At 37.4% G+C, this 25,450-nt stretch overlaps 1 protein-coding gene and 1 long non-coding RNA gene across 3 annotated transcripts; one reads left to right on the top strand and one right to left on the bottom strand.

The window, feature by feature from the left end:
- The first annotated feature begins 1,754 nt into the window (after nucleotides 1-1,754).
- LOC125267093 lies at nucleotides 1,755-7,897 on the top strand. The gene is made up of 2 exons (XR_007184608.1): nucleotides 1,755-1,950; nucleotides 5,662-7,897. It is a non-coding gene; the product is annotated as an uncharacterized LOC125267093 (long non-coding RNA).
- Nucleotides 7,898-11,968: 4,071 nt separating this feature from the next.
- LOC125267089 (sentrin-specific protease 1-like) lies at nucleotides 11,969-25,048 on the bottom strand. 2 transcript variants are annotated; one of them, XM_048188392.1, is made up of 14 exons: nucleotides 24,289-25,048; nucleotides 15,103-15,174; nucleotides 14,774-15,007; nucleotides 14,549-14,655; nucleotides 14,280-14,448; nucleotides 13,569-14,197; nucleotides 13,348-13,463; nucleotides 13,139-13,261; nucleotides 12,915-12,980; nucleotides 12,729-12,817; nucleotides 12,549-12,654; nucleotides 12,362-12,467; nucleotides 12,161-12,288; nucleotides 11,969-12,076 (listed from the first exon to the last, which is right to left on the bottom strand). In XM_048188392.1, exons 6-14 carry the CDS (start codon nucleotides 13,924-13,926, stop codon nucleotides 11,981-11,983), a joined length of 1,188 nt encoding a protein of 395 aa, XP_048044349.1. In that variant the 5' UTR covers nucleotides 13,927-14,197; nucleotides 14,280-14,448; nucleotides 14,549-14,655; nucleotides 14,774-15,007; nucleotides 15,103-15,174; nucleotides 24,289-25,048; the 3' UTR covers nucleotides 11,969-11,980. The 2 variants fall into 2 exon arrangements, with proteins under 2 accessions (XP_048044349.1, XP_048044350.1); XM_048188393.1 differs by having other exon boundaries at nucleotides 14,774-15,174.
- Between the last annotated feature and the right edge of the window lie 402 nt (nucleotides 25,049-25,450).

Below are 25,450 nucleotides of genomic sequence, written 5' to 3'. Positions count from 1 at the left end.
GGAGTCTGCATTTTAATTTCTTTAACATTTTCGTTAAAGTGATGAAATAAAAATGACATTCAAAATATAGAATATTTAGAAAATATAGAATAACAGTCTAAAATATAGACTGACTCTTGTTAGGAATTCATACACCCTTGTTATATAAAATATCAAATGATCCATGAGTCATTATAAATTAATCTCATTTACACTGCATCAGACCACCATAGAAAGTATTAAAAGAGCAATCTTTGAACTCCTCCACTAGAGAGTTTTACTTTTAAGCAATTCTGCAACAAATGATTCTGATTAATTCAATACTTACAAAAAATATGCTACCATTAAATTAAACTATATGGTACCTTTAGGTTGGTTATCAAGAAATTGACTTTGTGAAGGGCCTCAGAGCTAATTATGTCATAATGTGTTGCTATTGATAATTTATTTGAAATTATTTAATATACAAATATACAAAGCTCAGAACTGCAGTTAACTAAATTATTCTAGGTAATCAGCTGGTGCTGAGTTAAGCTTGCAGCTGTTTGTTCAAACTCCTTATGGCTAGCAGTTGGCATGGTCAGAAATAAATGTAGCTTTGACAGCGGAAACTAGATAGGGAAAGGTGGGTGTCCAGTTCAGACACTTTTCATATGTCAGGACAGGAGTCATTCAATTGGGGTCACTGTACCCAAGTATCATAATTGAGGACCTTATATGGAACACGACCAATAAAAACAAACTCTGGATGTCTTGATAAAAAGGTATTAAACACTTTTCCTTCAAACATGATAAACAAAATAATCAAACATTTAAGACTTAAAGAAAATGTAGTTCGAAAAGATTGTTCTTTCTACTGAAACCTTATGCAGCTGAATTATTCAATTGGTGAATGATAATTTAAAATGTTAACTTTGATTTAAAAAGTTAGAAATGATAATAAAGCAAAATTATTTATTTATCTACTCTAAATGAAGGCGGTTCCATGAGTTTTAATATTTAAAATGTTAAAACATTTAATATGCTTTTTTAAAATAAAATTTGTAAAATGTTTTTTTAGAACTTAAAACTGCTATTTGTAAATCATGTTCTGCTTTAGCTGTTAATGTCTGGGCTAAACACTATATCTCCTGAAGGTATTTAAGGCTGTGAGTGATGAGAAGCTTGATAGTTGTTGGCTTGTTTGTAGCTATCAATTATTGCTGTAGAGAAGCCTTGATGAGCTGCTGAACTCAGACTATTTACACAATGAGAGCTATTTCAAAACAGTAAAAACACAGCAGGTGTGAAGTTGTCAACCTCTCATCTTAATGCCTTTTAAATGTTAAGAGTCTATGAAGCCAAGCTGCCTGACTGCATTCTTCTCCAATAAGTTTTGCCACGTTACTGACAGTACTTTCATACACAGAGTTCATTACAGTGGACTGTGAACACACTCTGAGGGCATTGAAATTCAGGCCTGAATGTACAGTTCACCTATGTACAGGTCATTCACACTACTGTCCCTTACAAACATCTTGTCAATACCATGCATTGAAAATGTCTTGCATATTTTTTTTACCCACTTTTTGTCTCAAAAAGTTGTTTCATGCAGGGTTGTTACCATCATAGACATTGACAAAATTCAGAATAGCGGTTGATTTTTAAATGTATATTTTTCTATAGGATTAATCAAAATAATTGAACAAGGATTGACCCCACCCTCCAAATTTTTTTTGAGCCACTTGTATTACAGAGGCAAATATAATGTGTCCTACAAGAGATATGGCCAAGAGAGCAAGTGTATATATATATATATATATATATATGTATATATAGTGCATGTTTCTGTAGACTGTTTGGCTCGGACAAGTCTAAGCTGCAGGGCACAACAGGGCAGTCGTCACAGTTGACATTTGGCAACATTTGCAGGAACGTGCAAATAGGATGCCAAGCAAGTTTTGAAACATCAAGGAAATGGCTTTGAATGTGGTAAGGAGCTTGAAGCATAGTATATTAAATTTTTTCAATAACATCCAACTTTTGCATGGAATGACAAAAGTAATTAATTACTCAAAGCCAATTAGTATTTATTTAATTACGGAACATTTTTTTGACTACTAACTGGCAGTAAATGTTGAGCATTTATCTAATTGTAGGCTACCTAATATATATATATATATATATATATATATATATATATATATATATATATATATATATAATATGACTGTGGAAAGTAATTGTAGGCTACCTAATATATATATATATATATATATATATATATATATATATATATATATAATATGACTGTGGAAAGTGATATATATCACAGTTTTTAACCTAGTGAATATTTCTCCTTTTTTTCAATTTCTTTATAGAAACATACCATGTATTGAATACAAACTTTTTATCATTAATGCCCACGAATAAAGATAGAGTTAGTTTAACACACAGTGGCCATTTGTTATTAATGCCTTTAAGTATATGGGGAATGTTGACACAGGAAACATTTTAATGTGTTTTATTTATTAAATGTTTTAGCAATATTTTAAGCCAGTAAATGTCATGAAAATACATTTTGTAAAAGCTCAAAAATGGAAAAAGTAACATACAACTAGAATTTCAGGAATAAAATGTCAGTGGTGCATGTCCAAGGAAGGGATGGGCATTTTGCCAAAATATTGTATTCAAATATTTGGACTCATAAAAAAACTAATATTCGAATATTTAAATGAAGTTTAACGAGAAATAGTTTTTTTTTTTATGATTCATCAAGATTAGGCAATATACAGAACAATCTTACATGTTAATGTTTTCTTTTAGTTCAAAGCATTAAACAATATGTATAAACAATATGTTTTCTGTTTGTAAATAAGTCTCCCTCGACGAAACTTTAAGGAAGCATGTATCGAGATAATTTTGCTAAAAGATAAAACAATTCATCTTCTCGGCTCACTCACGTTAGTCGACAGCTGCGTTTACCTGACGTGAATGCGTGATGGACAGCTGTCTTTCCTCATTCGATGGGTGTTTGGATTTCATGTGCTTTCTCATTGTGGTGGTGATATTATGATAACTCGGTTTCATTAATTAATTTGCTCAAAAGTAATTTCATTTTGTAAGATCGTTTTCATCAAAGTAACTCCAAACGTCAACATTATGTAAAGATCAAAGCAAAAGCAAAGCTTTTGCTGATTGTTTACAGTTTAACGGAATAATTTGAATAATGAGTCATGGATCGTAGGATACGTAGGCCTACCGCATAATTGCTTTTAGCAATGATTATCTATGTTGTATTCAAACACCTTTTTGCCACATTCAAACATCTCTTTGCGATTAAATATATATATTTTTAACAAGTGTTTAAAGGATTAGTCCACTTTTAAATACACTTTTCCTGATAAATTTACTCACCCCCCTGTCATCCAAGATGTTCATGTCTTTCTTTCGTCAGTCGAAAAGAAATGAAGGTTTTTGAGGAAAACATTCCAGGATTTTTCTCCTTACAGTGGATTTCAATGGCTACCAACAGATTGAAGTTCAAAATTACAGTTTCAGTGCAGGGGAGGGGGGGGGGTACTCTGTGTTCGGGCCGATTACCGAGCTCGGAGCCCTCTCCTCGGACAGCACGCCAAATACGTTTACCAGTTTATTTACCTGACTTATTTGTAAGTGTGAAATACTCGTGAAATAGAAACTCAAAACAGATGTAATGAAGGCCAAGTGAAATATCTTCAAAATCCTCAATGATGTCTTTATAAAGTTTACATCCATCATTATTTTAGTATAATTAAGTGGCAGTTTTTCCCTGCAGATGATGAGTTTGTTGGTAATCTGGGTAGAAATGCACAATTTTTTGAGTATGTGTGTCTCTTCCATTGTTTAAGTAAAAGCAATTATTGTTATGATAGCCAAAAGAAGCCAGAAGAATGGACAGTAGGCTATGTGAACCCTTCATGCTGAAACAGAAAAGCCAGAACAGTTGCTTCAATGTTGAAAGCCCAAAATTCTCTGGAATGTTATTGTATACTGTAGTATTTAGATTTGCATTTTTTTCATTACTTTATTATTACTTGTATTTTTTTATGGCTGAAATAGCCAAACTCATTATTTAGAAGAGGATATTACATGTATATGGATGTATATGGATACTTCTGACCTAGTGTACATTTTCCAGGCATGCATGCAAAACATTTTTGACCTTGTTGTTTTGTGAATTGTTTTGCTGCTACAACATTTAAATTTTTCCACCCACAGAGATGAATAAAGGTGACTTACACTCACTTACACTTCCAAAGAAAGTGTTTCAAATTAATATAATTATGTGTAACTTCACCATTATAACAGATGTAGATATATTCAAGCTCTATTTATATACTGTACCTGGCAGACAGACAGAAAGTTCACTGAAGAGGACCTAGTCAGATCAGAAAAGGGGCCGTGCAAAGAATGTCTGTTTTAACCTGTTTGAAGATTCTGTTGTGTTTTATTTTAAATCTTCACAAAAATACATAACATAATAAACTGATTACAAGTGATCATTGTGTCATTCAATGCAAATCATAAATAAACTTTTGCTAATTCATTCCTCCAGATCTTGTTCACAATGTATATCAATTGGTTGTATAAGTTTTTTCAACAGTATACATGGAATCCAAATGCATTATTTTGCCTTATAAAACAACAGGTAAAAACAGTGTATAAGAAAAGGAAACACCAACATGAGTATATTCTTGTATGTGTGTAAACTAACATAACATTTCCAAGCACATGATTTTGCCTGAGTAGATGATGAACTAAAATGATTTTACCTTCCCAAGCATGTATCCCATAGAATAGATCATAAAACTCTACGTTTTCAACAGCTGGCTAAATGGGAATGAACTATAGAGAAATCTTTATAGTTTCTTCTATGGCTAAAACTCTAAAATGCAATGACTTGTTACCTACCTAGTCCTACTGATTACATTTGCTTTCTCAGTCATACATGTCCAGACATGCACTTGCTGCTTGTTGATTTAGCAATCAAAAGAAATATTTACATGACCCTTGATATTGTAATTTATGATCAATAACTTAGAATTGACATTAAAATACTTATTTTGTGTGGGTACCATTTTATGTTAGTCTGGGCCTTGCAGTTCAGAGCAAACTCACGGAAGTCAGAGTTATTTACATCATGCCTATTCCTTGTTATTTAAAATGGAGATGGTAAAAGTTTTGTCTTTCTATTCATTTAGTGTATACTGGGTTTTACCGTATACATTGCAAGAGCAGCACAAGATCTAGTGAATCCAAAATAATTTTACATTAGGTTTTTGGAAGGTTATATTCACCTGCACCTGGCACAGTCATCACACTAATCAGCTACACACTCACTCAGTCTTAGGTCATGTGTCCACCAAAGCTTTTTTCCCGAGGCAAGCATATTTTTCCAATTGTTTTCAACTGGAGTGTAATGAGGCGCAGAGCGTCTATTTCCCATTTATTAAAAATACATTTCCTGAAACTGATTTACAACACTTTTCGTCTCGAGTAAATCCTGACAGAATGCCAGAACTCATACAACAAGAACCTTGCAGGAACAGTTATGACTGTTATTCTCCCTCTCCCAAAATGGCCACCTGATAGAGGAGTATGCAGTAGAAGTCTTGTATTTTAATAATGTGGCATTAATGGCTCTTTTCCTTGTTTTCACAGGTACCCAGGAAGACAAACATCTGCACACTGGATCAGTATATCCTCTATGCCCTCCTGCTAAGTGTATCTTACTCCACCTCACGCCTGCCCCTGAGTCTCCAGAGAGTTCTCCAGCCCCAGAGCTCATTCCAGAATCCTCTTCATCCTCCAGTCTGGACACCAAATTGACCCCAGCACAGAGAGGGAGACGTTTGGTGCTGGCAACCAAGGTGGCGGATCTTCCCATGAAGTCAGTCCGTTCATCTCTAAAAATATTACCGGCAGTTCCAGAGCTCCCCAGTCCAGTGATCCCAGAGCTCTCAAATCCATTGGTCCCAAGTCCGCTGGTCCCAGCACTTCTGCGTCCAGTGGTCACAGAGGTACTTCCACCGTCAGCTGTGTTTCCTGTGATGCAACTGCCGTTTTGTGTGTTTGGGCCTCATACACTTCTCCTGCTTCTTACAAAGTGTCAGAGAACGCTACTGCTCCTCCCAAGGTGGCTACCAACTCTCAGAAAAATAACTCTTTCTTACTAGGTACAGTACTACTCAGTAAAAGGTAAAGTAGCTGTGATCGCATTGTTAAAGAAACTGTTTTGCAAGCAGTGATCACAGAATCAATACAAATGTGAATGTTCACAAAAGTTTTATTTAACTAAATCACGAACATATAACTAGTCTAAACAAACGCATACACACAATCACATACATGGGTAAAATGGTGAAAGCAAACAAATGAAACCGAAATAGAAACAGGGGAATGAGGCCATGGAATTGTAATTGTCTGTTAACCACCTGAAAAAAAAACACCATCAGTTTCTTAATTTAAAGCACCCTGGTAGCAAGGGGCCTACAGTTTGGACTAAACCTCTGTTTAGTTAGTTATATGTGCAATACTTGCAATGCCTTAGCCGTTGGATGAGCATCCAGATGAAGTCTCAGAGGAAAGTCTTGATGGTTCCATGGTTCCATGGTGGAGAAGATGTCGGCAGAGACCTCTCCCAGGTGGAAAGTTACAAAATGGCTTGATGTATTGAGGCCCTGCTGTGAGGAGTCCTGCAGCATTGCGGAGTCCCAAAGTGAGGTCCCATGGTGTTGCTGTTGGACCAGACATCTACACTCTTTTCCCACATGAACAGCAACGAGAAGAGCGTGAAGGTCACTGAGATAGTGGAATCTGCTATATCTGAAATCCATTCCTTAACTCCCTCCTGTACTTTCTCCTGTAAATGTCATGTTGCCATGGTTACTAATCACCTACTCCTGGTCCTCATCACCACACCAGTCAGTTCCCCTTCAAAAGGCACACACATTCGCTCAGTCTTAGTTCTAGCCACATCAAGGTCTCAGACCCCCTTACCTGCAAACTTTATCTACTGTGTATGTTCTCCAGTGATCTGCTTGGGACCTAGTAGGACATTCCAAGTTATTCATCTGCATATTACATTGAACGTAAATTTATACATGTTTCACCTGTCACCTGATTTGATACGTTTCACCTGTTTCTGGGTTCTGGTAACACAATGTGCTTGTTGCTTTCTCTATTTCTGTTTTATTATGTGATAGAAAGCCTAAGGCCTTCTCAAGCCATTTGGCAAACCCATCAAATCTGCTGCCTATTACACAAACTAAGATTACTGTGGAGACAGGAAGTAAGACTGTTAGCACTTTTAAACATCCACTCACTTAAAAATAAATCACTTCTAGTCAATGAATTAATAATGACAAACAACCTAGATTTTATGCTTCTAAATGAAATGTGGCTAGAAGACAGCTGCAGCTCAACAGTCCTCAATAAAACAGCCCCCCCTAACTGTACTTTTATGAGTGTCTGCAGAGCTGTTAGGAGAGGTGGAGGTGTAGCTGCTCTATTTAAAAATGTCTATCAATGCAAGCAAATGTCATTTGGTGATTACTTGTGTAATGAAACTAAGTCTCACTCTGTAATGGAAATGAAAACGTTACCATGGATGACTTAAGAGTGAAAGGATCTTGGTCTGGTGCTTTGAGTCTCGATTATGCACAATGTGTGAATATGTTTTATCTTAGACTATTGTAATATATAATACAGGAATAGATAGTGTGGGCTTCAGGTCAGTAAGTGTCAACCCGGTGGCTTCCTGAAGTATAGATATGTGATATAAAGTGACAACTCAAATTCACGTTCCCACCCTCCTAATCCTAACAGTCTAAGTGAGATGCCCCTACTCCAAGGTTAGTAAAAAAAACAAACAAACAAACAAACAAAAAAAAAACAATCACATTCCCACCCTCCTAAACCTAACAGTCTAAGTGAGATGCCCCTACTCCAAGGTTAGTACAAAAAAAAAAAAAAAAAAAAAAAAACAATCTTCAACTGTATTACTTTTAACAAGAATTAATTTATTCCTCCTTTCCTTAGGAACCTGTATTTTTGTCTTTGTGTTTTGTCTCAATAGAATAAAATAATAAAATGAAAAAAAAAACAAAAAAACAAGTTTCCTGGAATTTCTTTTCAATAGTGGTAAACGTTCCAAAAGGTTAACAATCTCAAACAGTTTCTGTAAAACACTTCAAATATAAATTTCACAAAATTATTTTCAAAACCAGTTTCCAAACTGATTATCAAAGTTTGATAATAGGTTTGATAGGGCACAAACTCTTGTAGTTTAACTTGATGACTCACTTCAAATAACTCGTTTCACTTAACTCATAACTCTTTTCACTCAACTCATTTCACATAGAAAACACTTGTGACTTCACTCAAACGACTGTTATGAATCAGTTAATGATTCAATTTCCTTTTGATTCAGTTCTCACAGACACGGTTCAAATTGATACTCTCAGTTCGGTTCAATCAATATCCATAAAGTGTTTGTGTGTGTGAGTGTGTGTAAAGAACTCTTGTACCAGTTTGTAGCGACAATGACTGTAATGTGGCGACTTGAGATGAGATGACTTGCAACAATGAGACCAGTGAGATAAAACAGGGAGATGTTGTAAGGATGGCAGGGTAATAAACAAAAAAGAGAAAAGTTTCAGCACAGCCCCAAAAAAACTCGAACTCTCTGGAACAACATGGCGCTCAGTCACGGGGCGCACGCGACTCACTAAACAGCATCTGGCTTATAGTGCTTCTTGGGGATTTCATAAGTAAAACTTGATCGTAACAATTTCAGTTTCTCCAAAAGTGCAAAAATACTCAAAAGGGAAAAAAATAAAATAAAATAAATCACTCCGTAGGAAAACTGTATTTAAGTTCAGAAACACTTGTGCACTAACAAGTGCACTTAAGTAATTCGCAGGTAGAAATCAATGTCTCTCTCTCTGTAAGACCGGGTGGGTGACTTGTAGATTCAGTCTACAGAAAAGTGTAAAAATACTGTGTAGAGTAGAAATCACTTCGTAGAAAATTAGTGCAGTTCAAAAACACATTCTCGCACACTAAAGGCTGATTTATACTTCTGCGTCGAGTGTACGCTGTAGCTACGGCGTAGGCTGTGCATAGCATACGACGTAGCCTGACATGCACCTCTTCAATAATGTAACAACGCGTCAATTCTATGCGGACAGCTCTGCGCAAGCGCTCTGATTGGTCTGCTAGAACCCCTCCCTCAGGTCAAAAAACTGGCGCTGGGCAATAGGAGAAGAGTGAGCACTTTCAACTTCCATATGAATGAAAAAACACTCATTTGGACACATACAGTCAAACTGCAACAAAAGTAGTTACCTATTTGCCACTTCTCTGCCGTTTCTGTTTGTAAGCTTCTCTGACAACGTACATGACGATCTGCTTCTTCTTCGGCTTTTGCCTTGATCCTCAACATGACCGCGGACACTGCCTACTAGTGGTCTGCATGCACGTCGATACGGACAACGACGCAGAAGTATAGAGTGCCCCAGGGATGACGCGTTTTTGTAGGCCAACCCGGAAGTTAGCGGCGCACGGGTTCCCTCGATTGAAAGCCTATGCATTTTTCCCATAGACTTTTGGAAAATCACAGAAAATAAGCTCTGTGTTTAACAAAGGGTTATGACACTTACACGTTTTGTCTATCAAGATAATCTTTACAAGTGAACACACCATTTATAGATTTTGAAGCCTAAATAAAGTCGTCAGATATAAAAGGCTAACAGTAGGCTATAAACGGACTACAGCACACCATGGTCGCGGATCAACGTCGTCACCACCAAGCTTCCTCGAACTGTATTTAAAAAACAACTTTATTTACAAACATGCTCACTGATTATGATATGCGATGTGTATGAATACTTATCCACTTTTTCATGAGAAATGCTGTCCAAAATGGGATGTACCGAGCCTTTTTCGCTTCCGATACCGATTCCGATACCTGGGATTCAGTATCGGCCGATACCGATCCGATCCGATCTTCAAGTAATAAGAAAAGTGCTAAATGACCTAATAAACTGTATGCCTCACATAGGGCTGTGACGGTCGGCATGACAACCGCGCCACCGCGGTCGTGGAGTGTCACCGGCGGTAGGGGCCGTTCACACAGAACTCGTCTTTGCGTCTAAAAACGCGAGACGCAGCGCTCAGGAGTGGTTTTAAAAAAAGCGCAGCATAGAACGCGAGAGTCTCGAGACGCGCCTTTGAGACGTGATGCAACAGTAAAACAGTTGTCATGCCAACTCGCAACGCTTGCCCCACCTCCAAGTTCTTCTGATTGGTCCACTGTTTTGGAACTGACATTGATGAGCTGCGCTGCGTGTAAAAGTTGAAATACTTTTAACTTGACACGGCGTCTTAAAAACGCGGCGCTCATGTGTGAGGCGCTGCAAAAGACGCGAGACGCGAGCGTAACGGTCATGCACGTCCGTCAAGCGCGTTTACATAGAAAAACAATGGGAAAGTAGCGCATTAGAATAGAAAAACGCGTTCTGTGTGAACGGCCCCGTAGTGTGGCGTGTATATAATATATAATCTCAAAGGTCGCGTTAACCGAAAATTTTCCGTCATTGATGGAATTTTTATAGAAGTGACGGAAAAAATCTGCAGCCTGTCCGTCATTTTGACTGATTACTGAGGCTGATGTTGCTTGTAACTGTAATTCCCACCCCTGTCCAGTTGGTGGTGAGTGCGCTCCAGTGTGGCAGCAGAGCGCGAGTTCAGTCTCCAGAATAAAATGAAAACGATGCGTTTGATTACACACCCAGTTTGTCCATTTTATTATATATTATAATACTTATGCTTGCATAATTAAGTTTCTAATTCGTTTTGTTTAAAATAGTTTGTTTTATTTTTCTTGCTGCTGTCTATATGGTCAACTAATGGCTTTTCTGAGGTATACGTGACATTGTTTACAACACTGATTGAACTGACGTGATAAAGATTTCGGTAAGCTACTGCAACTTTCAACATATTCTTTGATTTTCATTCATATTTATTTCCTTCTGTAAAGTAGTAAAGAGGAAGAGATGATCGCGTTCACTCACGATCCTCAAAAAGTGTTCAAGATGAAAACTGAGAAGTGACGCAGTCTTTAACTTCTTTTCATGATATAAATAAATGCATAGCTTAGGCCTGTTTGTTTATCCTATAAGTTTGTGAATAAATATGAAAATGCGAAGCTATAAATGTCTTAACATTAAAATATAAAAAATAAATGATGCAGCAACATATGAAAGATACGACAGAACGAAAAAAAAAATGCTATTAACAATCGTTCATTGCGCAAAAGTATTATAATATGAACGGTGTTGCAGTCGATTCTGTTCCCTTTGGAATGTGTGTTCCCCCTGCTGACTGCGCATGCGCTTTGAAACACCGCTGGATGGACGGAAAGCGGAGGACAAAAATATTGGCGCTACGTTTAAATGTCTTGCACTGTAGCATAATAAAATGATTCAGTCCAGTTTTATTTCTGTGAATTAAATTAATCTTGGACTTGTTCATAGTTTATGTATTATGCCTGAATTTATAAAGTTGAATTGTGCCAACACAAATTAGCTTATGTCCAAACTTTATGCCTCATATTACCATTTAGCATTGCAAATTTGATTGTTCCCTTCAGAATCTGTGTTCCCCTTTTCACAAGCATGGGAACCCAAAAGGTTCAAAAACTATTTTTCCCCTCGAAGGTGGTAATTTTTTTTAAGTTTTTTTTTTTTTTTTTTTTTTTCTTCAAATCTTTATTCCTTTTCCAATTTAAAATGCACTACAGATTTTAATGCCATGTTTATTAAGGCTTTGTTAGTACAGAAGCCTCCATTGCAGGCCTATTTGAACCACAAGGAGTTCACAGGTGATTTTAAATGGCAAATTTTATAAAAGAAAAGAGTTTACCCAAAGTGAAAATTGAGAAAAAAAACCCTCCAAAAACAAAGGCTTCATAACTGAGTCATTTATTGCAAGAAACACATTTGTATTCTTTCTCTGTAGATGGATTGCCCACACATTTTAAGTGGAACCACCGCCCGCAGTAGTCACAAGCAATCTGTCAACATAAGAAACAAACAGTTTTAAAGCAATGGTCCATTCATATTACTTGACTTGCACTACAAACCAAAAATGCTCTTACCCAAAGAACTTCAGAGTCTTCAAATGTTTCAGTCTCTCCTCCAGTGTCTTTTAATGTTTCTGCCTCTTCTTCAGAGTCTTCAAATGTTTCTGCCTCTCCACAAAAGTGGCACAGTTCACTTAGGTCATCTATGGAGGTACAACACTAGTGAAGGTGCACACAAAAAGCACATCAATGGTATTCATAAGTTTAAAGCCATACCAGATTGGTGTAGCAGTGTTAAAGCAATCTCCATTCTGAACCGTGTTATGTCTTGTGGCTCACTGGAGAAGTTTATTGTAGAATTTTGCAGAATGTGTTCTGCAAACTGAAGTAATAAGACAAATTAACTTTAAAGTATTGTACCATTTCAATGGACATTTAATATTTTTATATAATGCTATCACACCTTCAAAGCAAACACGCCACATGAAATAGTGTCCCTCTGAAGTGGGTGAGGCAGGCTTTCACAAACCCAGTGTGAAACTGAGACACCTTTTGCCATCATCAGGGCTCTACAAACAAGAGTTTTCTTTCAAGCATACATGTTTCACAATAACACTATCTGATTGTGTTGCATGAAAAATACCTTGTTGCCTCCAAACACTTTTTCTTCTTGATGCATGACTCTCCAAGTGAGTCAAGTAGAATGTTTTTTTGTTGGGATGGGTAAATGGCCTAGGTTGTGTGGAAAAATATCCAGACAACACGATTTTAGAGCAAATCAACATTAAGGCAATGTTAAATGTTCTATAGGCCTACCACAAATACTTACAACCAGGAACCAGTGGTTGCGCTCATTTACAACGCCCACTATTAGCTCATAGTTTGCTGGGTCCAACTGGGGAAGAAAAACAAATTTATATATAAAAGTTATGATCTATACCTTGCTAATGAAAACCTTGAGTATGTACCAACAACACAAATTTACATACAGCCAGAACAAAATAGGCACAAGTAATAAAATACAAAATAACAGCATTAAAATTTGCAGGACACCTTGAGCTTCTCATGTTTTCCCTTCCACATGTCTGTCATGGCAAATGTGTCCATGTGGTATGCTTTGCCCGGAGAGGTGATATTGTGCTGCCTCACCTTCAGTGACAGGTATGCATTTATAACCTTGACAAATATAACAGCATTATAAATACAGATTATTAATAAAGCTGTTGAAAGTCTTATTTTTCAAAAATCAATGAAATGAGTACCTCACTCTCCAACTCCTTCCCAGGGCCAATCTGCAGATCTTTGAAAAATAATTTGTAGGGTCCCACTCTGGACAGCAGTACATAACTGTCGTTTCCATCCCAGGCACTTTTGATATCTACAGAGGATGACCAAAAACAGCATTGCACTAATTGCCACACAAATATATGGATTCAGACCAATATTAATCTGTTATAAGATCTGACTTTACATCAACACTTACAGCTATGCGCTGCATCTGTGGTATGAGTCGGTACTTCTGTCACCATTGTAGTGGTGTGGGACACAGGAGAGTAAGGAGGCATTTTCATTGAAGAGAGGGGAGAGGATCTGGTAGCTGGTGAATGCTTTGGTCCAATAGACAAGTCAATTGGTGAGGATGGAGGTGATGGTGGGGGCTTTTCATGTGACGTAGTGATGGTGAGATCAACAGGTGTGACAGAAGGGCATGGTCCAGTTTCTTTATGTGGTCTTTTACATTGTGGTTCTTGAGTTATTCTATGGGGTATCCGGGGTGTGTCTTCTTTGAATTGTTTGAGATGGTCAGTGTTGATTTTGGGAAAAAAAATTCCCCATTTCATCCCTTAAATCTGCACTTTTCTCTTGTAAGTGGACAATTTCATAAGGTCCCAACCAGCTGCGTTCAAGCTTGCCCCCTTTCCTCTGCTGGGCCCTTATGTTTTTTCGCAGGACCTTCTGGCCTACAAAAAATGGAGCCTGATTTGCCACCCTCTGTGTCCTGTCCTGTTTCGTTTTTACATTTTTTTTTACAATGCTGTCCATTTTCTCCTTCAGAGAAATGGCATTTGATATAGTGTCCTCTGCTAACACAGATTCCACAGTGCTGTTGACCTTTTCAGAAACATTGAAGATTAAAATTATTAACTTAAATGATACATGATATTTATATGAAACAATGTAAAGGATAGCATACCTCATACGTCTCTGGAACCTCACAAGGATATCGGGCCTCCATGCCAAACATTAAGAAAAATGGGGAGTACCTAGTAGTCAGTTGCGTCTTGGTTCTAAGACCAAACATTACTGCATCTAGGTACTCATCCCATTTTTCAGGTCTTGTATCCACAAGCTTGCACAAGGCTCTAGAGTCATAATCAATGTTGAAAGTTATGAGTAACCCATTACAAACACCAATATTTCTTTGAATATTGCACTCCCAAAAGCAGCCTATAAATGGTTCACCTCTGAATGGTTACATTAAGTTTCTCCACAAGCCCATTCGTCTGTGGATGGTACGGTGCACAGAGGCTTCTCTCCACATTGAGGAATGCACAGAGTTCCTCATTGATCTGTTTGCAAAACACATTAAAATGAATCTACAAAGAATCAAATGTTGCAGAATCCAACAAATCCTTTGCTCACATTAAGTCTCATGCATACTGTATTTGATTAATTCAAACTACAAACCTGGTTCACAAACTCAGTGCCTTGGTCAGTGAGTATCCTCTTTGGTGCCCCAAACCTGTAGAAAAAGTTAATAATGCAGCGCGAGACAACTGCTGCAGATTTATTAGGAATTGCATAGGCCTCGGACCATTTGGTGTAATAGTCAACGAGGACACAAATGTACTCATTTCCCTGGTTGGTCCTCGAGACTTTTCCCACTAAATCCATGCCCAGTAATTCCAGAGGCTTGTCCACCTTAATTAAAATAGCACAACAAATACATACAATTCTGTGAACTCATGAATTACCCATCTCAAAACTCATGCACATTTGTGGACAAGCATACATACACATATTGGGATGTACTTGGGCTCCTGCTTGATGGACAGTCTGCTATATTGACACTGGGCACACTGCAAAACCTGATGTTCAGAAATAATCACATGAGTAATACATTCAAAAACAATCCATTTGAATGTTTCACAGCAATGTTCAAGAAGAATGATTTAATGTTTATCCATTTGTCAATGTCCACTCCCATTCCAGGCCAGTAGAACCTAGCTGAAATGGCAAGCTTTGTTTTTTCCGTTCCACAGTGGGCTCCGTAGGAGCTGGCATGAAACTCTAAGAATACTTGGTTGGCCTCCTTTTGTCCAACAACCACTTTTCTTCTCAAAACCATACCATTTCTTGTGGAGATGTGGTAAAGTTTGCCATCTATTGAAATAGCTTTATTAGTAGAATCTAAATAACCTGCAAGAATGTTCTGAAGGCCCAGTGAAATTTAAACTGAAATTGGACAACAGGTTATTTTTAATGTTGTAGTTGCTGGTAAGTCAATCATAATAATTCACTGACTAGTTCATATAGTTCTTTTTCTTGGTGTATCACTATAACTCACTCCTGTCTGGAGTTATGTAAAGTTATCTCCACAGTCTAAATAATAATTTTGAATGAAATGTGTGTTTGAAAGTGTGTTAAATTTCTTACCATCAACTTGGAACTTGGAGCAACGTCTGCGAATTATATATTTCGCCTCTTTTTTATACCAATGGGTATGAGCCCTGAGTTTTATAACTCATTATCTCTTCAAACATTTTCGGATCCATTGTTGAAAGGTGTCAGTAAGAATAGAAATTCTGGTGACAATGTGCCATTGTTATCTTCCCAATTTATAACACCCTTTATTAACCTAATTGACTGATTGATAGATTTATTTCATTAGTGCCCTTTGAAATTACACATTAATTTTGTTAAGAATGTTATATTGCACCCTTGCATCTTGCATGTGAAAAATATTAAAGAAGGCAATAATGACAACATATAATTGTATCCATATATATTTATTCATTTTTATTTTATATAAGGAACAAAATATAACATAGTATCTGTTTCCCTTGTGACAATAATTTGAGGAACTCAAATTTTATCATGTGTAGGCTACTTTGGAAATTAAAATAAAAATAAAAATGCAGTAATATGAGGCATAAAGTTTGGACATAAGCTAATTTGTGTTGGCACAATTCAACTTTATATATTCAGGCATAATACATAAACTATGAACAAGTCCAAGATTAATTTAATTCACAGAAATAAAACTGGACTGAATCATTTTATTATGCTACAGTGCAAGACATTTAAACGTAGCGCCAATATTTTTGTCCTCCTTCGCTTTCCGTCCATCCAGCGGTGTTTCATGGCGCATGCGCACTCAGCAGGGGGAACACACATTCCAAAGGGAACATACGGTGCGTTCCAAACGGGATATATCGCCCTCCAAAGGGCACTTCGGAGTGAAAATAATCATGGCCGCCATATTGAAGGGTCGTTCCAAACCGAAGTGCTCAAAACTGGCCACTTCAAAGGGCCCTTCGGAATGAAGGATTTCGAAGGGAACAACTGATGGACACTTCGGGCCCCCATGATCTTTTGCACAGGGAAGTTTGACGTCACAGAATGGGTACAGGAGGCTTGGAGCTCGATTTTAACTATAAAGGTATGTATAATATTTTTATGTACTACTGTAATATTTATACGAGTTAGATTTGGTACATTATTATGGTCAAAACGACATTGTACTTCAACAAAAAAACTTTACAGCTCCCTTTATCAGTCCATTCAAATGTTTAAAATAGCTACATATATACAATATAGCCTACATGCGATAAACCTAAAATAAATAAATAAACTAACGTTAAATAAAGGGCGCAGCTTGCACAATCTGCTCCTCCTTGATTGTGTCGTTAAAATGACGCAGAAGTGCGTTCCAAAAAAAAGAGTTTTTTTGACCCCTACACCCTTCATCCCTTCGAAGCTCTCACTCCGGAGGGTAAACCCTTTGAAGGGATTAGGGCATAGGGATGAGCCCTTCCGAATGGAACGCAGGGAGAATCGACTGCAACACCGGCTCCCATACAGAGCGGCACAAAGCGCTTATGCGCATCCCGTGTGCAGAATGATGCGCTTGAAGCATTATCACAGCGCTCCGCATTGAAAAGTTCAAAGCACAAAGAGAAGATAATTGATGGGTATTGTATTACCGTTATTTTGATGAAGTATAATAATAGAAACACTGATTCATCTTGGAGAGTGTTTCATTGTGTTGACTGTAACCGAACGCGACACGCAGTCTGAATGCTGAATGGAGAATGACTGACTGCCACAGCGGAGGGGGGCATTTACGTGAACTTTCATTTAACGACTTAAATATTTATCTGTACCTCAAATTAAACTACGAAATGGCTTCAGAACACTTGGAATATAGTGCACTGAAACTTTATGGTGCTTTTTAATGTTTTTTTTTGCCTTTTGTGGAACAATAACAGAATAGTACACGCACAGTATCGGATTTGGATCGGTCCACTCCGGCCGATACCCGATCCGGCAAAAATGGCAGTATCGGAGCCGATACCGATCTGAATATCGGATCGGTGCATCCCTAGTCCAAATGTCCCGTTTTTAATGATGACGTCTAAAGTCCCCGCCAAAGGAAGTAGTCCCTTTTATTAATTTGTTAGCAACCGCCGATTTTGACACAGTAAAAGTTTAAAAAAAAAATCACAAGTGGGTTATAACTGGTGTATTTTATATCATAAATCAAAACGTGAAAGTATTTAGAGGCTTTGTTTACCACAGACCTTATTTCAGGCGATTTAGCAAAAACCCATTCAAAAAACCCATAGACTTTACGGCGTTGGAACCGTTAGTCCAAAAATGCTAATTCGCTTCCCGGTTTTGCCTACAATAATGCATCATCCCTGAGGCACTCTATAAATGAAAACAGACGCATAGCCTACGGCGCAGGTCCGACGCTTAAGTAGAAATCAGCCTTAACAATCACACTCAAGTTACTCGCAGGAAGAAATCAATCTCTCGTTCCAAAACAGTTCACGGATGACTCAGAAAAAAAAAAACAGCTGCTGCGTCCCAATTCGCCTACTTATACTACGTCTTAAAAGTGTGTACTGTTTTTGTAAAGAAAAAGTACACACTTCTGAGTGTGTTGCAGAAAAGTATGCAAGCTTTGGGACAAACTTCCTCATCATAACTGCATCTTTAACGGATGTTCTGTTACGCAACCTGTAACCATTTAAACTGTCCTGTCAATCATCTTGTCAGTTAAAATCCTCCACATTGAATTAAATTTAATTTCCTACCGTTTCTGAGAGAAATGTAGTCGTACATTGATCTGGTCTTTCATGCAGAGAACTTGCCTCATCTTTGCATTTAATGATGCATCTGATGCATTTAAAAGTTAATGACCGAACGCATATTTATAAAAGTTCACAATGCTGTTGCAGATGAAATATAATGTGGATAACATTTAATATCTTTTCGTCAGGTTAGATACTGATTATTAATCATTCAAGCTCCTTTATCTTAACCGTCGGTCTCGCACATCCGTCATGTTTGTAGTTTTTAACACTTTTTATTCGTCTTTGTAGTTCTAATCAAATCACAGCGCAATGTGTTATGGGCAATATTAGCGGTTAGAAGTGTGCACGGATCTGCACTTCGAATTCTAACCGTAAAAAGGAAACCATCCGGGTATCTTTGGAATACTCATTTCAACATAGGATTTGGGACATACTAATTCTTATTTCTAATACTATTTAGGACGGATAGTATGTGAATTGGGACGCAGCAAGCAGAACTCTCAAAATGCCCAGTCGAATGATGCAAAACAAACAAGTGTTTTTGATGAAACTCGCGGCTCCAGCAACTCTCTCTCGTGCTCTCAGCCAGTCTCCAACACCGCTCTCCACCCGATGACGCACTCAACCAAACTTATGCTACAACGACGTCTCCAGCTTTGCACGGTAAAGTCAGTGTGCACAAAACTTAAACTGAATGTATATCACTGTCTTATGTTAAACCACAGGCGGAAAAATAGACATCTCCTCACACAGCGAACATGGCGTGTCTGATCATCACGTTTTTTCTCTTCTTCTTCCCAGACGTCTTTGCATCTCCCACTGACATACCGGAGACAGAGCAACCCATCAAAATAAAAGTCCCTCAGAGAAAAATATCTCCGTTACACTTGTCTTTCAAATATATGGGCATTGTGTTAAAAGAAGCTCACGCATTCTACTTGTCATTATAGGCCTCCAAAATACTCTCCATCCTTTGTTGAGGACTTTACAGAACTGTTATCAACAATTTCCTCAGAGTTTGACTGTTTTGCCATTACTGGGGACTTTAATTAATATCCACATAGATAATGCAGAATTCAATATGGCAAAAGAAATCATAACTGTTTTGAACACTTGTGATCTGACTCAGCATGTACATGGACCCACACACAATCGTGGACACACTCTAGATTTATCAGTAAGGGTCTAAACATTTCATTCATTGTTATTAAGGATGTAACGCTATCTGATCATTTCTATATTTTCTTTGATATATTGATCTCTCCTACTGTTGAAGCTAGATCTATCTCAGTCAAAAAGCTATACTTAAATACTTAAATGAGAACACTAGTGTGCTGTTTATGAAGGCTATATCTTTAACACCAAGCATATCTAGATTTTCTCCATGATTCTTTTAACTCAAAAGTCAAGAATGTTATTGATGACATTGCTCCTGTGAAAGTCAGGAAGAAGAGTGGCAGACAAAAAGCACCTTGGAGAAACTCAACAGCAGTGCAAAATATGAAAAGACAATGCAGAAAAGCCGAGCACATGGCAAAACACAAAACTTGAAATCCATTATAACATCTATAAAAATAACCTTTATGCTTTCATTGTGGAACAAGACAAAGCTAGACAGACCTTTTTCTAAAATATTATAAACAGCAACTTAAACAACAACCACACTCTTTTTGCTACTGCAGAGAGACTAACAAACCCTCCAAGTCAGATTCCCGGTGAAATGCTCTCAGACAGCAAATGCTGTGAGTTTGCTTTCTTCTTCTCTGAGAAAATCAATAATATCAGAAATGCAATCAGCACATCCTTGAGCTGCACTGGGGTAAAACAGATCAATCTCAGAAAGTAGCAATTATGTCTGATTTCGAAGCAACTGATGGTAAAATTTTGGAAGAAACTGTACAGCACCTTAAAACATCAACCTGCACCCTTGACACACTTCCCACATCTTTTTTCAAAAATGTGTTTAACTGTTTAAAAGCAAATCTCCTAGGAGTGGCAAATGCCTCATTTTGTTCTGGGAACTTTCCACACTCCCTGAAAACTGCAGTTGTTAGTTGTTCCCTGATGAAAAAGATCTGGATAACACCATTTTGAGCAACTACAGACCAATCTCAAATCTTACTTTCATAGGCAAGGAAAAGTTGAAAAAGTAGTTTTCATTCACCTGAACAAATTCTTAAGCTTGAATGGACACAGAAACAGTGCTCATAAAAATGATAATTGATATTCGCCTAAACACCGATACAGGTAAACTATCACTGCTAATACTACTCGACCTCAGTGCTGCATTTGACACAGTCAATCGCAAGATAATTCTTGACAGGCTGGAAAACAGGGTCGGGCTTTCTGGGATGGTCCTTAAATGGTTCAGGTCATACGGTAACCATACGTCTAAGTGGACATCCATGACATGCGGTGTCCCTCAAGGCTCAATAATTGCACCGCTCCTGTTCAACCTATATATGCTGCCACTGAGCCAAATAATGAAAATTAACCAAATTGCATATCAGAGCTATGCAGATGACACCCATTTACCTTGCCCTATCACCTAACAATTACAGCCCCATTGACTCCCTGTGTCAATGCATTGAGGAAATTAAAAATTGGATGTGCCAAAACTTCCTACAGTTAACCCTTTCAATCGTGAGCTTAAAATATTCTAACTGACCCCCCAGAGTGAGTTTTTTTAAGGTGACCATTATTTTAGAATGCTTGCCCTTATTGTATCCATGGCGACACGTCTTGCGTGTCATGTACCCTGAACGCAGCCTCAATAACAATGTATGACAGATGGATCGCCATTATTTTGTTTTCCTTTTTTATTTAAAATATTCACAAACTTGCTTACCATGTCATCAACTATCTGATATTCCGATTCTCAAATATGGGTGAGTGTGTTTTGTTGTTTAAAAACATTTATAAATTATCTTTATCTTGATCTATAATGCGAGAATGTGCGCCGCCATCTTAGTTTGCCCCACAGTTCGCAGAGTCCCAATAGTCAGATTTACAGCAAGGGAATTAATCAGTTTCTCCTGAAATATATGCAAGTAAGTGGCTGGTGAACTGGAAGAATAATAGAGTAAACTTTATAGTTACTTAGGCCCATTATGTGTGTCTGATATGAATACTTATAAAAAATGAAGTTGTTTATGAATTATACAGACTGCAGGTGTTTAATAATGAAAAAAATGACATGACTCTGATCTCTGTGAATACAGTAAGAAACAATGGTAACTTTAACCACATTTAACAGTACATTAGCAACATGCTAACGAAACATTTAGAAAGACAATTTACAAATATCACTAAAAATATCATGATATCATGGATCATGTCAGTTATTATTGCCCCATCTGCCATTTTTCGCTATTGTCCTTGCTTGCTTACCTGCGTAAAGTCTGTTGATTCACTGTGCACAGCTCCAGACGTTAATACTGTTTGTCTAATGCCTTGAACATGGGCTTGCATATGCAAAAGTTGGGGGCGTACATATTAATGATCCCAACTGTTGCGTCATAGTTGGTGTTATGTTGAGATTTGCCTGTTCTTCAGAGGTCTTTTGCACAAATCAAATTTACATAAAAAGGAAAAAACAATGGTGTTTGAGACTCACTGTATGTCATTTCCATGTACTGAATGCACAATCTCTTGTGGTGGAATTCTGCCAGTTGATGGTCAACCCTTTCTCATAGGCAAAATGAAACATCGTATCAAAGACAATCAACACTCCCCGGAGGCAAGAAGCCTTCACTTGACACCCTTAACAATGATCTTATTCATTTCACATCCTCCTGTTGTCTGGTGGAAAACTACCAGCAAAATATGCTTAGTGGCCAAGCTTCTGACCCTTACAGTCACGTACACCAAGAGGCCTCTAAACACTTCTGGCTTTTATAGTAAGCAAAACTAATTGTTTTCATTAGGATAGATAAAATACTTTGTCAAATGCTGCTGCCAGAAAATATGAACATATCACACCAGTCCTCAGGTCCTTACTCTGGCTTCCAGTTACATTTAGAATTGATTTTAAAGTACTGTTACTTGTTTATAAATCACTCAATGGCCTTGGACCTAAATACACTGCAGATATGCTCTTAGAATATAAGCCTTACAGATCACTAAAATCATCAGGATCAAGTCACTTAGAAATACCAAGGGTTCATTCAAAGCAAGCAGCCGCAGCTGGAGCCAGCTTCCTGAAGAGAACAGATGTGCTCCAACAGTAGTCCCATTCAAATCCAGACTCAAAACACATCTATTTAGCTATGTATTTACGGATTGAGCACTGTGCTATGTCTGAAGTGATTGCACTTTCATTTATATCTTTTTATTCTTTTAATTCTTTTTCTTGTTTTTATTTTTTTTAATTCATTTTATATCAATCTTTTATGCATCATATTTTAATTTCTGACTGTTTTAATGCATTTTAAATCTTGCTGTCTGGCTGAAAGAACTCTGTTTTTACTGTTATTTTTATTTCTTATGCATTCCATTTTTATTCTTATGTATTTGTTTCCTCTTTATGTAAAGCACTTTGAATTACCATTGTGTATGAAATGTGCTATATTATTGCTTTGCCTTGTCTGTTTCTGCACATACTGTTCAATAAATTACCTGAAACTAGGGATGTGCGCAACTACTAATTTCATAACCGTTTAAACTGAATTTTTTTCAACCGACTAGCAGGCCCGGATTAAGAACACGTTGGGCCCTGGGGCTATAGCAACACCAAGGGCCCCCTTTCATCTGATTGCCATGCCACAGTGTCTTGTACCACAAGAATTTTTTTTTATTGTTATTATTTTTATATTTTTACAAATTTCATTTTATCAAATCATTTTATATAAGCACAAGCACACTAAATATTCCATGCTATTTAACATATTTTAAAATATATTTAACATATAAAATATTTAACATATTTTAAAATTGTATTGCATATATTGCTGACACAATAATTCTTTCCTCTAATTAACACAAAATAAACTATTTTGAAGAATGTGGGTAACCAAACAGTTGATGGTCCCCAGTGATTTCCACATTATATTTTTTTCCTACTATGAAAATTAATGGGGACCAGCATTCTTCAAAATATTTTCTTTTGTGTTCAAAAGAAAGAAACTCATTCAGGTTTAAAACAACTTGAAAGGGAGTATGTGATGACAGAATTTTAATTTTTGGGTGAACTATCCCTTTAAGGACAAGGGTCCACATGCTAACTATTAGGATGCTGTCACTTTAAGACCTGCACGCGTCCGATTTTCTCAACTCATTTCAGACATAACCAACTGTGTTTATCTAAACCTTTTGTGTATTTGACAGTATTATAGCGCAATCAGACGCGAAAGATGAAGTCCAGTAGTCAGGTGCTGTTTGACAGGCTAAGTGTGTGTGCACGCTTCGGGTGTATGGGGTCAGAAAAAGCGCATCTCAGAACAGCACACGAATGACATGTTTAACTGGCAGGGCTTTAAAGCACATGCAAATAAAGAACTTTTGTGATTGCGAATAAGTGCAGTGTCCCATGAGTAACTCTACCGCTGTGTTAACATGTGATGTGAATGTGTCGAGGTCGAGTTGTATGGATGGAGGCACCAGAACTGCAACTGTTAGAATGTGCTTCAAACGCAGATAGTGGAGACAAGTCACACGACATTGGTGTTCGTCAAAAAACAGTAGGAAAGTTAATTCGGGATATTTACACGGGTGATGATGAAGAGAGAAAAACACTGACATTCTGAATTCAAACGGCAATAAAATCATTCGACTCGTCCCTGTAAATGCTGAAAACACCTTACTTTTCATGAGAAACAATTACCATCAGAATAGGGCTTAACTCGTTATAAGAATAATAACTTGCTGCAGCTGCTATCTCACCTTCTTCAGCGTGTAAAGCACGCAGATCGGCGACGGTGTCGGTGGGTGAAGATAATTGTGAGCTGCCGCTTCACGCGGGGTCTTCCGCTGGCTTGGATGTTTTATGTGAACCGAAGTAGTTAGTTAGTTTGGGAATTTTTGCTGTAAGATTAGCACCCCTTTTCTCCCTTTCAAGCTTATTTTTCCTTTTTTGCGCACCACTATCACTTTTGTTTATTATTTTGAACACCAGCGAGGCTGAACAAGCAATAAAGGCCAATTTCCCATTTTCTGCATAACGCAAAGAGGCGTTTCCCGATGTCATGGCGCGAATTGTAAAGTGATTTTGATTGGATGGTGATTTATCAGTCAGGCACATTTTCCAATCATTTTTTCTTATTATTTTATTACACACAAATCAACCACCTTTGACTTGTCAATCTCATTTCCTCCAGCCAATCACGGGCCCCCTCTTCCCGCGGGCCCTGGGGCTTAAGCCCCACCTAGCCCTTATGTTAATCCGGCCCTGCCGACTAGTCAAAAAACTAGTTAGCTTCATGTTCTCTGCGTCTCCTAATCAGGACCTGGAATGATAAATATAAAGTCTACTTTTTGAAACATAAAAGAAGCAATGACAGGATGATGGTTAATATGCACCAACAGTGGGAAAGTCTGTAATTTTGGACAGACAGTGCATTTTAAAATATCAAATCCGATTTCTAAATAAATGTACACATCAACTGTGTTCAGATTCATCAATCACAATGATTTCATTCTGAATTAAATAAAGAGTGTAAATGTATAAAATAGTAAAAACAGTAAAATTGCTGACCCTGAATCTGACGTAAAATTAAATTATTTTGTTTTCCGCTGCAGATATACACTTTTCAAAATAATCTATTGATTTCAATGTATAACATTAACATGACAGTAATTTAAATGTAGCCTTTGTAAAAATATAAAGCAAAACATTGAATGTGCAAAAAAGTAAACAACTTGTGTTTTCCAAGTTGACTAGCAGCAGCAGTATAGTTTAATCAACTACTCGGCTAGTACATCCCTACCTGAAACCGAGTTCTCATCTCTTGAGTCTGGTAATCATGACAGTATCTCAGAAGACAGGAAGTGAAGCTAATATTGGAATCAGACGTGGCTTGATGCCTTCCTACCTTGGAATGCATAT

This window comes from Megalobrama amblycephala, linkage group LG4, assembly GCF_018812025.1.
Source record: "Megalobrama amblycephala isolate DHTTF-2021 linkage group LG4, ASM1881202v1, whole genome shotgun sequence".
Lineage (NCBI taxonomy): Eukaryota > Metazoa > Chordata > Actinopteri > Cypriniformes > Xenocyprididae > Megalobrama > Megalobrama amblycephala.
Note: the sequence above shows the minus strand (reverse complement) of the source record. Positions and strands in the feature narration are given on the sequence as shown.

What these genes read in the sequence shown, in the direction of transcription:
- LOC125267089 (XM_048188393.1), bottom strand. Translation starts at nt 13,926, where the DNA reads ATGAAATGGGGAATTTTTTTTCCCAAAATCAACACTGACCATCTCAAA. An exon ending in GGAAGGAGTTGGAGAGTGAG is followed by an intron (nt 13,262 to 13,347) that starts GTACTCATTTCA and finishes ATATTTGTCAAG; the next exon opens with GTTATAAATGCATACCTGTC. An exon ending in GCAACCACTGGTTCCTGGTT is followed by an intron (nt 12,818 to 12,914) that starts GTAAGTATTTGT and finishes CACACAACCTAG; the next exon opens with GCCATTTACCCATCCCAACA.